General features: G+C 41.4%; 1 protein-coding gene across 5 annotated transcripts in view; it reads right to left on the bottom strand.

Annotated features, from left to right (window-relative positions):
• Window positions 1-11,839, bottom strand: part of myripb (myosin VIIA and Rab interacting protein b) — a 153,925-nt gene that overhangs the window by 6,834 nt on the left and 135,252 nt on the right. For 3 of the 5 annotated variants that reach the window (XM_084341228.1, XM_084341227.1, XM_084341226.1), the window contains exons 6-13: window positions 11,438-11,535; window positions 11,099-11,179; window positions 9,701-9,862; window positions 6,862-7,060; window positions 5,015-5,541; window positions 4,630-4,776; window positions 3,761-4,525; window positions 3,336-3,398 (exon numbers count right to left, since the gene is read on the bottom strand). In XM_084341228.1, the coding sequence (XP_084197354.1) occupies window positions 3,336-3,398; window positions 3,761-4,525; window positions 4,630-4,776; window positions 5,015-5,541; window positions 6,862-7,060; window positions 9,701-9,862; window positions 11,099-11,179; window positions 11,438-11,535 (2,042 nt within the window). The remainder of the gene's footprint in view (window positions 1-3,335; window positions 3,399-3,760; window positions 4,526-4,629; window positions 4,777-5,014; window positions 5,542-6,861; window positions 7,061-9,700; window positions 9,863-11,098; window positions 11,180-11,437; window positions 11,536-11,839) is intronic. The other 2 variants (XM_084341229.1, XM_084341230.1) reach the window with 1 other exon arrangement.

Raw genomic sequence — 11,839 nt, 5'->3', positions numbered from 1 at the left:
ACATTGCTAACATTTACTCTGGTTATATTTTTGGGAACTGGGCAAGTCTGAGGATATCAGTAGCACTGCATAAAATCACAAATTAGTTGGTGGAGAACTCCAACGACCATTTAAAGATGCCTTTGACGGACAAATGAAGAACTGTGTTAGTCACTGGATTTACTGCCGACATTAACCGGAGCAGCACGTTTCCAAATTCAGGCTGTCTGGGACAAGTAATAATTCAATGCTGTAGACGCATTTTTTTTTAATACATGAAAACACTGAACAAGAAAAGGAAAGGGCAGTGAAGAAAGACAGATGTTGTTCAATAATAAATGAATCACTGGCTGAAGCTTTGATCAGTGGGATCGGAGGTGTATTGATCCCATTCAGTGATCTTAAAAAGGATGAGAAGCAGATGGACGGTCCGAGATATTGACTCAGGGTTGGTCGATGGAGAAATGGATGTTTGGTGAGAGTCAGACGTTCTCATCCACTCCAAAGAACCAGGTCATCAACACGCAGATCAAACAGTCTGACACACAAACACGTCTCTCTGCTATTGACTATTTTTTTGGGTTTAGAAGTAAAATTATATTAGTTCATAGCAGAAGGACATTTGTAAAATGAGTAGAAATATTTCAAGACTCAAATTTAAAACCCTTGTTCTTTAATATTCTAACATAACATATCATTATTATTGTTATGAAATATTTATAAATAGCTGCTGGTGGTCACGTAAAGTAGCCAAGAGCCATAAACAGATTATATAAATGGCCCTTGGACATGTAAACATGTATATGATAACATTGCATCAATCTTGCATCTTGCATCCTTTTTCATGTCTTTCAAGTCATTTCGTCTTCCTTTTTGTTGGTTAACGGCACGTTTTGTGTCTCTTTTTGGTTGTTAGTTGTTTTGTGTCTATGGTCGTTTTTGCACGGTAGGCATTTTGCTTTTCACTTGTTTTGTGTCTTATTTTCTAAATTGTTTTGCCTCTGTTTGTCTCTCTCTGTGTCTCGCTGTAGTCGATACATGTCTTTTTAGTCATTCATTCAGACTTCATTTTTGTTGTTTTGTCTCATTTTGTGTCTCTTTGTGGTTGTTTGATTGACTTGAAATGTTAAAACACGATGGCTGAAGCCTGAATCTGTGAAGGTGTATAAGTAAGTGTGCATAAATGTGTTGTGGTGTTTTTGGGATGGTAAAAAATAGACTGTGTCTGATATAACTTCCTTTGTTTAACAATTTACTGCTCCCTATATAATAGCCATTAGTGGGCAATACATTGAGATTTGTAACATCGTCATTTTGCAGTGTCATGGATGTGTGTAGAGCATTTCTAATACACCAAAACTTCTTTAAAATTGTGTAAATTTTATGTAAATACCAAATAGAAAAGCCACAAATATCACAGTCTTTGTTGCATGTTTTCCCTCATTCACAACAAGCTGAGCTGTCCTGGTGGGTTTCAAAGGGAGCTGTGAACACCAACAGAAATAGATCACACGAGTACATGTGTCTTTCACATTGTAAGAGACAAGCATTACTCACAGGAGCCCTTATAATGAGTCTGGCTAATGACCAACATCAGCCCACACAACTTAGATCTAACACAAGGAAAGCAGGTGTGCTCATAAGTGCATATCCAAGTGTGTGTAGTGTAGTGTGTTCAGTTTTTTTTTTTTATATATATATCTAGACCATAGCTGATGTCTCATTTGACATTATACATACTACAGTTAACACATGAAGTACGTATGTATACAGTTTTTCAGACTACACATGCTTTTATAATTACTATACGATGAATTACTACACCATTTTTTACATGAGGTAACATAACATGTGAACAAGCAGACATTATTCAGGTATAACTTTAGAATTAGAGAAGAAAAGCTCCTTTATTGGACGATAATCTACATCAAAAGCACACTCAAGCCGAATCAAGACAATTTAGATGACAGATTTGTCAACAGTTTACTACTACTATATAATCTGCATTATAGCATGAGGACACAGCTTGTGTGTTAGACTGACAGAAATATGTAAGGATGCAATTAGTCTCTTATTAAAATGATCATGCTAGCTCTGTTTAAGTCCTCTTAAATCCTAAATACAGTAACACTTCTGACTCCTTGCATGCTCGAAACGGAGAATACAAACTTTTTCCCTCCAACAGGTGATTCAGAGTCGCTCCATTTAAAGATCTGAAGGTGAGGATATAATATAATGTGATATGTTTTATGGCCATGGGCATAAATGTGCTTTGTATATCTATGAATATGTTTCATATACCTAACCGTATGTTGTGCAAACTTCTTAAGGATGCTGTATCGTATCGTATCGTATCGTATCGTATCGTATCGTATCGTAAGTGACAGTAGACCAGTATTTTGCAAATTGTTGAAGCTGATTTGGGAGTTGCTGCATTTTCCTTTTATATGGGACTTTTTCTGTATTTAACAGGTTTTCATTTTCATTGGTTGATTATCTATGGATGTCTCTTGTCAGTGTGTGCTACATTTTTATTGTTTTGGTTGGACCTTAAAATGTAATCACAACCATCGACGTTGCTCATGCTCAAAGCATTTTCGGAGATATTTGTGTTTGTAAGTTAATGTGCCCACTGTAACTCAACCTGTCTTTGTCTGATTTGGTTCATTTACTACATTTCACAGAATGCAACTTACAGATAACAAAGGTGGACATATTGTATTCAGCTATGGTGAAACCTGTAGATGTAGAAACAGATTGCTACAGCAACAGCCAAAGAAGAAAAAAAGAAGGGTTGCTTCTTATGCAAAACTGGGCCTGTGGCTGTGCTACATTCTGACCTTTTGCGGTTTTATTAATATAATAAAAAAAAAGATATTTGCAGCTCCTCTGTGACGGATGTCCTCCAGTATGAGTCTTGAAAACCACCAAGCAAAGGCAGGGGCTTAAGAAAGAAGACCTCTCTGTTTTATTTTGCTGAACTAACAGCAAAATGTTTAGATTTACAGCAACATTTTCTGCTACTTCACGCACTTGAGCTGCACTTAAAATGTTTGCAGCTTCATTACCTGTAGAAATAAGAAAAAAATCAACCACCAGCAAAAGAGACATACAACCTAATCACACACTCATCCAGCCTCCACATATTCTGTACTAACATGCCTGAGCATTTACGTGAGAAGTGAATGCTATACTGTGCGTTTAGTCGGAAGAAATGTGTGCCAAGGCATGTTTAAGACGTTTTATGTGCATGCATACAGGTGTGGATATGTGTGTGTGTCTAGTTGTATGTCCTCAGGCGTGGCGTCCTGCACAAGACATCACGCGATTCCTTTGCTCTCTAGCCAATATCTCACCTGCTGTAAGAGAGAGGAGAGCAACTGAAGCCTCTGCTGTTGCTCCAAGTCATTCTGTCCCTCCTGACACACAGACACACACACAGAGACACAGACGCACAAAAAAAACACACAAACAGACATTTACAAATAAACACAGACCAGCCAAAAAGAAGAGGGAAAGCACAGAGAAAGATTGACAAACATGATGAAGAACAGACAAGGGCAGCAGCGATTGCCTCAAAAACACGAGGATAAGACGAAAAAATAAATAAATTAATAGTTAAATAAAAAGAAAAATAGTTGACATAATAAACAAATAAAAATAAGATGTAAAAAAAGAAAATACATGTATTAAAAGGCAGACAGACAGTACTTCACTAGCACGGCAGCAGCAAAAGCAGAAAGTGAGTGGTGAAGTCAAGTCGTCTCTATTTTCCTCTTACCTGGTTGTCTGACAGCACCCCCTCCTGGGAAGAAGGTGTAACAGCAGGTGAACTTGCGCTGGATCCACTCCTCCTCGCTCCTCCTCTCTGCTCTCCATCCCTCTCCACATCTCTTCTGTGTTGCCTCTTACTCTGTCTGTTCGGCTCTCGTTTATCTCCCCTCTTCTGCTCCTGCTCGTCTACCGTCGCCTCCAAACTTCCCGCTCCCCTCTCTAACCTCCTCTCCCTCCCTCTTCCCTCCTCTCTCACCGACTGGCTCTTCGATAGTCTCTCGCTTCTCTTCATCTCTTGTCCGTTCACTTGTTCCACTGTTTCGCTCGCCCTGTCTCTTAATCTGTCACTCGCCCTCTGCCTTTCCTTTTCCGTCTCCTTCGGCCTCGTCTTCTCTCGCTGTCTGTCACTTTCTTTATCCGTCTGTTTGTCCGCCGGCCGCTTCGTGCACTCCTCCTCAGATGAGCTGCTGTCTTTGCTGTTGGCGCGGCTCACCAGCTGGCTGAGTCTGGACCGCAGCTCCTCTTCCAGGGGGTCGACAGGCCCCAAGCTGCTGGGCGAGAGCTTGGACCCCGGAGCCAGAGAGTGGGGTTGTGGAGGGCTCGGGGCGGCTGAGTTTGGGGCCACTGTGTCCAAGTCCTCTGGCTCGGGTGTCATGGCATCTAGTTTGAAGGCGTCTGGTGCAGCTGTGGCCGTTGGCATAGTGTCAGGTGCTGAGTGCTCCTCACTTAAACCTCTCTTCAGAAGGGCGTTGAGTAGAAAACCACTGTTCTCCTTCAGTGACGAGGCAAAGGGACAGAAATATTTACAATATAAGTTAGTTACTGTTAAGAATCAATACACTAGATGTCAGTTTAGCTGCAAGTGTGATATCTTACTTGTACTGCTGGGTAGATGGACTGTGCGTGGCTCTGGCCTCCAGGCCGGCTCTCTGTCGATGACTCCTTCTTGCTTTTCCTGCGTCGCCGCGACCTTCTGATCGGGTCACTCTGCCTCTCCTCAGCCTCGCTGCTGTCTCCCATCACCTGGGAACAATGGAGGATAATAAGTACTTTTCTTCATGTAGCCTACTATTTGCACTTGAGCTTTTTCCAGCGTTGTTTAAGAATTTTGTCTGAAAACATTCAAAACTTTTTATCAACAGAATGTGAAGGAATAACAGTTTTGACGTCTATGTAGTACTTATAATATGAAACACAATATTTAAATCAGACTTTAGTGTACATATAATCCAAATTACATAATAATGTAGAGACAGATCACCTTGGGGTTAAAGTTCACATCCAGCGCCTCTGACTGCAGTGGATACGGAGAGAAGTTCTGGTGAAGGTGTTGGTGGTAGAGCGGCTGGTGATGAGGGTGCAGGTGTGTGTCCGCCGGCCCTTTCTTCCTCAGCGGGTTGTGAGGCGCTTTGCGAGGACACGCCGACAGCACGGACGAGGCCTCTGAGTCTGAGTTGAGAGTCTCTGTGTTGGTGTACTGTCCAGAGGACGGCGATGTGATGGGAAGGTGCTGGGTGTACGTCCACTCGGGGTCGTGCTGCGAGTCCGTGTAGTAAGTCTCGTCGGACAGCTTGCGGCGGAACTGTCGCAGCGCCGCACCCCAGCCGCCTTCATCGTCCGGCTCGGAGTCGGATCCCATCTCGTCGTACGCCGAGACGACGCCGGACTCTTTCTCCAACACGCTGAACACTAGGCTCTTCCTCTTGGTTAGCAGGCTGGGCCGAGACAGCTGGGAGCTGTGCAGAGCGATCCAGTTACCGTCTGGACTCTGGAGCACTGAGGACGCACCTGGAAGAAAAACAAACAGACAGCAGGAGGTTTAGACAAACAAACTCTTATTTCCACTTGTGCTTTTTGGATCGTCTGTACGATCCATTTCTTTAACAGTAATGCTTTGAAGCAACACTATGTAACTTCTGAGACAGAGAGTTGATTGTTGAGCATCATTCCCAGGTTGTCAAATACATCAGACTCGGTCAACTACTTCAGAAATTACATACTGTTGCTTTAAGGGTGCAAGATTAACCCTTCCTCTTGTATTACAGTAAAAACCCCTTCAAAATGATGAACGTTGAGCACAGTAGTAACAGTAGAAGCAGTGTATTTAGCCAAATTTTGAAAAAAAGGTGCTGCTTCTATGGGCTTTTTTAAGTTCATTCATTTTTTTAAGTTCATCATAAAAACACGTCATCTTTAGAAATCTGAATTCAAGCAACCGCAGCTGCTATTCTCCATCAATTTAAAGCTATGAACTATTTATTGTAACATTTTAAGACAAGATAAAAAAAAAAAGATATGACTTAATTCATCCTGCATCAGGGATATGTACTTGTTACTGAAGGGTCAAAAATGAAAGAAAAAGTGTTTGAGTGGCAGATTAAAATGAAATAAGATACATATATATATAAAGCTATATCCACTATATACACCTTTCACTTATACAGATATAACCATGATGGATAATTTAACAGGATAATAGATATAAAACCACTTGTACTTTAGAAACTGTGTTGCACTGTGTGCTTGTGTTTTAACATAAAGTACAAAATCTTTGCCAAAATACTTTGTGAATCATCCATCCATGTTTCCACTTGTACCGTTATTGCAGACAAACCAAAAGTTTGTATGTGAACTTGGTGCATTTCTGAGTAATGTTAAATAACATAATGATTGCACTCCCTACCACGATGTGGTCAAGAGTAAAGAAAAATCTTAAAAAAAAAACAGAACAAAATCTATAATTTACTTTTCCATCATCTCAAAAAAACAATACAGAATACAAAATGTGGCTCTCACACTGCCAGAAGATTATTTATATCGGCAAAAGTTAAAATAATTCACGGTTGGATTCTACAAAAGCATTATGTACCACCAGTGAACAAGTAGTTTAACTCTAAAGGGGACTTTTTGGTGCTGTCTCTTTCCATATTCCCCCTTTTGTTCACTGCATCGTGAGCAGAAAATGCTTTAATTGATGAAATTGTGCATCTAGCAAATACAACTCTGCAACAAAAGACTGGGAAAGATGTGTCATACTCAAAAACATTCTGCAGGTGACAGTAATGACAGTAAATGACAGTAATCAGAGTCTGTGAGTGTGAGGTTTACTGGAGTTGTCCAGGCGGTCGACACTCTTCCAGCTGGGCAGAGACGTGGCCTTGCCCTCCCTCTTTAGAGAAGCGTAGTCTTGCAAGCCGCCACCGCCAACGCCACTGCCTCCACCGCCACCGCCTGCTCCTGCTCCCTCCTCCTCTGGGCCCTTCTCTGGGGAGTCGTCACTGGTGAGGGAGAACGCCGACCGCGAGCGCTGCAAGCACACACATCAAAACACAGGAGAGTCTGAGACAGAGATGTTTGACCACTCTGGAAATTTAAAGTTCCTCTTCTTTAATTTGCTTTTGTTCACTCGAGTCTGAGCGGGCCCTTCAGACAAAGGAGCTCCAGACGAGATTATTACTGCTTGGACTGAGGCGGCAGCACAGTGGCCAGGAACAGTCACATTAAATATCCACATATAGTAATTACATAATATATAAGAGAGCGCTTGGTCCATCTGGCTTGTCGTCTCTAAAACTTTAGCTGTAAGTCAACAGTTTGATCAGCAGGGGGAGCTAGAAAACAACTAAATAACCAGCCAGACAGCAGAGGCTGGATAAGTCTCTCTTCCTATGAGTGTGTGTAAGAGAGGATCCTAAAGTTTGTTTATTGTGAAATATTTAAAAAATTAAGACATTTAATGAGTACTCTCATTGACAAGGGACTAAATTAGCTTTAGGACGGAGTTTTCTTGTTAGATTTGAGTTGAATTAATCAGGAATGTTTCCTTCTGTACAGTCAACGTTTGTGGATGTGCATTTAAAGTTTATATGCCACTGGGGTGTAGCTTTAGAGGCCGCTCCACTGAGAAACAAAAGAGGCAATTTAGGGGCCAATTTAAACCTCATTCAGGTGCACGAGCACACTACAACTGCAGCACAACATTCAGTCTTGATCTTGATTTAACATCTAAGTGAAAGGACCAGTGTATGTATAGTTATGTTCAAGTATAGACTGGACTCTCTATTAGTGCACAGAAGAGTTACAGAAAAAATAAATCCATTCTGTCAGTGGGTGGGACGCACCGTGAAGATTACCCCAAGGATCAGTGTTAAGGCAGTGCATTTGCATGCTCTGTGTCTTAGTGAGTGTGTTTGCAGAGAGCTGATAAACACGGCCCTTCCCACAGCGGGCCGGGCAGGCGAAGAGGATCCCATCGTATTTCACGCGACTTTGATCTTTGCTGAGTGAAACAGCGGGAAACAGAACGGTGAGGCCCAGGGAGCTCTGCTTTGATGCTTCACTCACACACGGGACGGTGACAAATCTCCTGGAGTCCCTGCTGACTAGGAGAGTGAACCACCGCCAGGTGTGTGTGCACTGTTGATTTGTGTGTATGCGCACCTGGGTGTACTATATATCCTTATGCGCCCGTGCAACCTGTGTGTTCTGTGGATTTTTCTATAAAAGACAAAAAGAGAGCTCACTCAGGTATCGATCAGAACTGGCTTAAACATTTGAAAACTTCTTATGCCTTATCGGCTGTAGACAAGTCTGCCTTCTTATGAATGTAATGGGACTAGATGGCTCTCGGCTTGTGGTGCTCAAAGCTCCACAAAAAAACTCGACAGCAATGTCTCTTTCCAGAAATCACGACTCAGTTACTCAAGATAATCCACAGACTTTGCTGTGAGCAGTTTCATGTAGGAACTATTTCCTCTCTATAGAACTGTACCAACCAATTCGTATCCGCTCAAACAAGAAAGCGTGCATCTACTCATGGACAAGAGGCTAGCTAACATTACATTAAGTTTACATGCTGCACTCTCATGAGCATGAGCCACTTGTCCATTATGATTATAGAGAAGGCAGACACCTCTACGGCCGATATCTCCAAAACTTGGCAACTCACACCGAAATCGATCTAGATTGATTGATTAATCCAAAGGAAAATCGTACATACAGTAGATGAAACAGTATTATTTCTATTATTTTACACTTTTCATGTAATAATTGTATCTGTTTCCAATTCCTCTATTGTGATGTTGTCTTGTTATATTGCTTTAATTCTTTTTATTTGTATTGCTTTTATGGGATTTTGCCATTTTTTTGCGCTTTTACTCCTTTTGTGTTTTTCATATCGTCATTTTGTGTTTTACACTTTGTGTTTTGTCTTCTTGTTTTATTTTATTCTTAGTCTGGGCTTCCCTGTGTTTAGATTGACTGTAGATAGACTATCTTATTCTGTATATAAATAAAGTTATTATCAATATTAGATGAGACTCAAAGAGCCGCAAGTGTCCAAACAATCCACTCAGTTATTCACTCTAATGTGTTTAGTGAAACATGGATCCAGAACAGCATCAAAATACACATCTTTCTGATTTTTGGAGAATAAATTGAATATTACGACTTCATAAACAGATGAAATGTGCCAACTTACAAGCGAGTCAAACCCCTCAATGCTCGGGACTCACAGAGGGCATCAGGCAAAGAGAGAGACCAAAATACAAATGCTAAATGGGACCACATCGCCACCACATATGTGACCGGTGCTACTGAAAGGTTACAGCGATTTTCCGCCACACATAACATTCCTGTGTATTTTAAATCTGGCGAACACACAGAGACAACGGCTGGGCCGCCCAGAGGAACACACACAAAAACACAGACAGACGACCATCAAACTATATGTGCTGTGAAAGGAAGTGAGAATGGTACAGCGTGTCCACTGGAAAAACCAAACCGCCCTTCTTTAAACACACGGTGCACAATAGAGGAGCAAATTCTCCTGGTCAAGACTCAGCAGCTCACACCCGCTGACAGGACGCTTTTATTCTGACTCCTCTGGATGTGTTTGGCATTTTTCTTTTTTAGAGTTTTAACAGTTTGCATTGAGGCAGAGACTGACCCAGAGGGAGTAAGAGGTCTTGATGGGGTCCTGTGGTCCTTGTGAAGAAGCTTGAGGCTGAGACGGAGAGGGGAGCTCGCTGGGCTGGATCAGGGACTGAGGCTGAGGCCAGACAAAGTCATACTCTGTTTGCATCTCTGAGCGCTTCCTCCTCTGGATGATCTGAGGAGGAAAGAATTAGGTGAGAGAGCTGCGAGGTATGCGAGCATATGCGGAGCTGCATTTATATAATAAAATATAATAATAATTGCAAATTGGAAAATGCAAATGCAATCCCATAACAGTATTTTACATTTACACTTAGGCATGAATAATTGGGATAATGAAACTTTGAAACCAATAATCCAGTTTCCATTTGAATTTGCATTTTATACTATGCACCAACATCCTAGCAGTGCAGATGAAAAATACATTTTTCGTTTCACCTTCAAAGACTTGACGGCCAACAGTAGTTAATTAAAATTGCAAAAGCAATCAAGCAACTCCAAACCCTGGCTCCACTATGTGTGGGCAAATTAAAGACGCGATTAAAAAACTAAAGCAGCTGTCATTTGAAACTTTTTCAAATTAAAATATCAAATTCAGAGACTTCCTGCCCTTTGCTCAAATGGTTTGAGAAGCCCAATTTCAACAGAGGAAAAATACAGTTAATTTTCCTGAACTCTTTATCAAAATGGAATATCAATGGAGATTTTAATAGTCGGTCATGACAGAGGGTGGGACTAACTACTCTAAAAGGAAAAGTTCATCCCCATTATGATTAAAAAAGTTGTGTGAAACGTTTTTCGTAGTCCACAAAACATTTCTGGAGCTTCACAGCAAAATAGCGTTGCAGCATTCTCCTAAACAACTGGATGTAGATGGGGACTTGTTTTAAAATGGTAAAAAAAAGAACAAATAAAAACATTAAATGGCTCCATACAGCTTGTCCAGGTAATCCAAGTCTGCGGAAGCCGTGAGATCCCAAATTGATTTGAAAAGACATTATTTACATCCTTTTTAAAGCTTCACTGTAGCTGCTAAGCTAAAAGCGTTGGAGGGCACTTCGTCTGATGAGCTTGATCATGTGTTGAGGGTGTAAATAACATCTTTTCACATTGATATGGGATCTCCGAGCTTCCAAAAATTTGGATTATACTGTATGAGCTGTATGGAGCCATTTTCTGTTTTTATTCCTTGTTTTTTTAACATTTTTAAAACAAGTCCCCATCTACTTCAATTATACAGGAAAATGCTGTTTTGCTGTGAAGTTCATGAAAGGTTTTGTGGAATATGAAACTTCACTAGACTTTCCATCGGCTTGGGAACGAGTAGATAATGACAGAATTTTTATTTTCGGATCAACTTTTCCTTTAACTCCTCTATACACAAAGGGGTAAAGTGAACATGTCAACCTACTTTTTGTACAATGGTTGTAGCAAGTTCCTCTATGAGCTCCTCTTTGTGGTCCCGCAGATACCGTGCCTCATTCTGCTTCTCCTGCACACACACACACACATACACATATTCTGTTCAAAGCGACTGTGAATTACCAGGAGAGGGTCTGTGAAGACGTCTTAGCCAAAAACCATGACTGCATCCCGCTGATACTGAGGCCAAGAGGGAGGCAACGGGAGGAGGTAAGAGGCCATGACAGAGGAAGCAGAGATAGAGAAAAGCGGAATGAAAGAAAGAGCGGATAGAAATGAGGGAGAAAGAAGGACAGAAAGGAGGAAGAGGAACAGAGGGATGTCTCACCAAGCTGTCGCCGAACTCCTCTGCCTTAGCGATGGCCTCCTCTATAGCCTCCTCAGCAACACGCAGGGCGACTGTGAGCGTCTCTGCCATACTGTGTCCTAATATCACACACACAAGCATTTGAGAGATATTACACCTAAAAGAAGGTGTAAAAAACCTATAGACAGCCCTTCATCCTCTCCCTATACTATAACTCCTGTTCTAATGTAATGGTTCCCAACCTGGGGGTCTCAAACCCTTCAACAGGCCACAAGATACATCTGAAGGAATGGAAAGTTACACCTACTCTGAGCTCTATACATATAGAATACAAGTGGAACAATCTGAAGAGCTTAGAGGGGAAAATGCTCTTTGGTGGAAATATGCAAACTGTGACAAACGCTTGCAAGTTGACATTGCTTA

This window comes from Pagrus pagrus (genome assembly GCF_965226575.1).
Source record: "Pagrus pagrus genome assembly, chromosome: 20".
Classification (NCBI taxonomy): domain Eukaryota; kingdom Metazoa; phylum Chordata; class Actinopteri; order Spariformes; family Sparidae; genus Pagrus; species Pagrus pagrus.
Note: the sequence above shows the minus strand (reverse complement) of the source record. Positions and strands in the feature narration are given on the sequence as shown.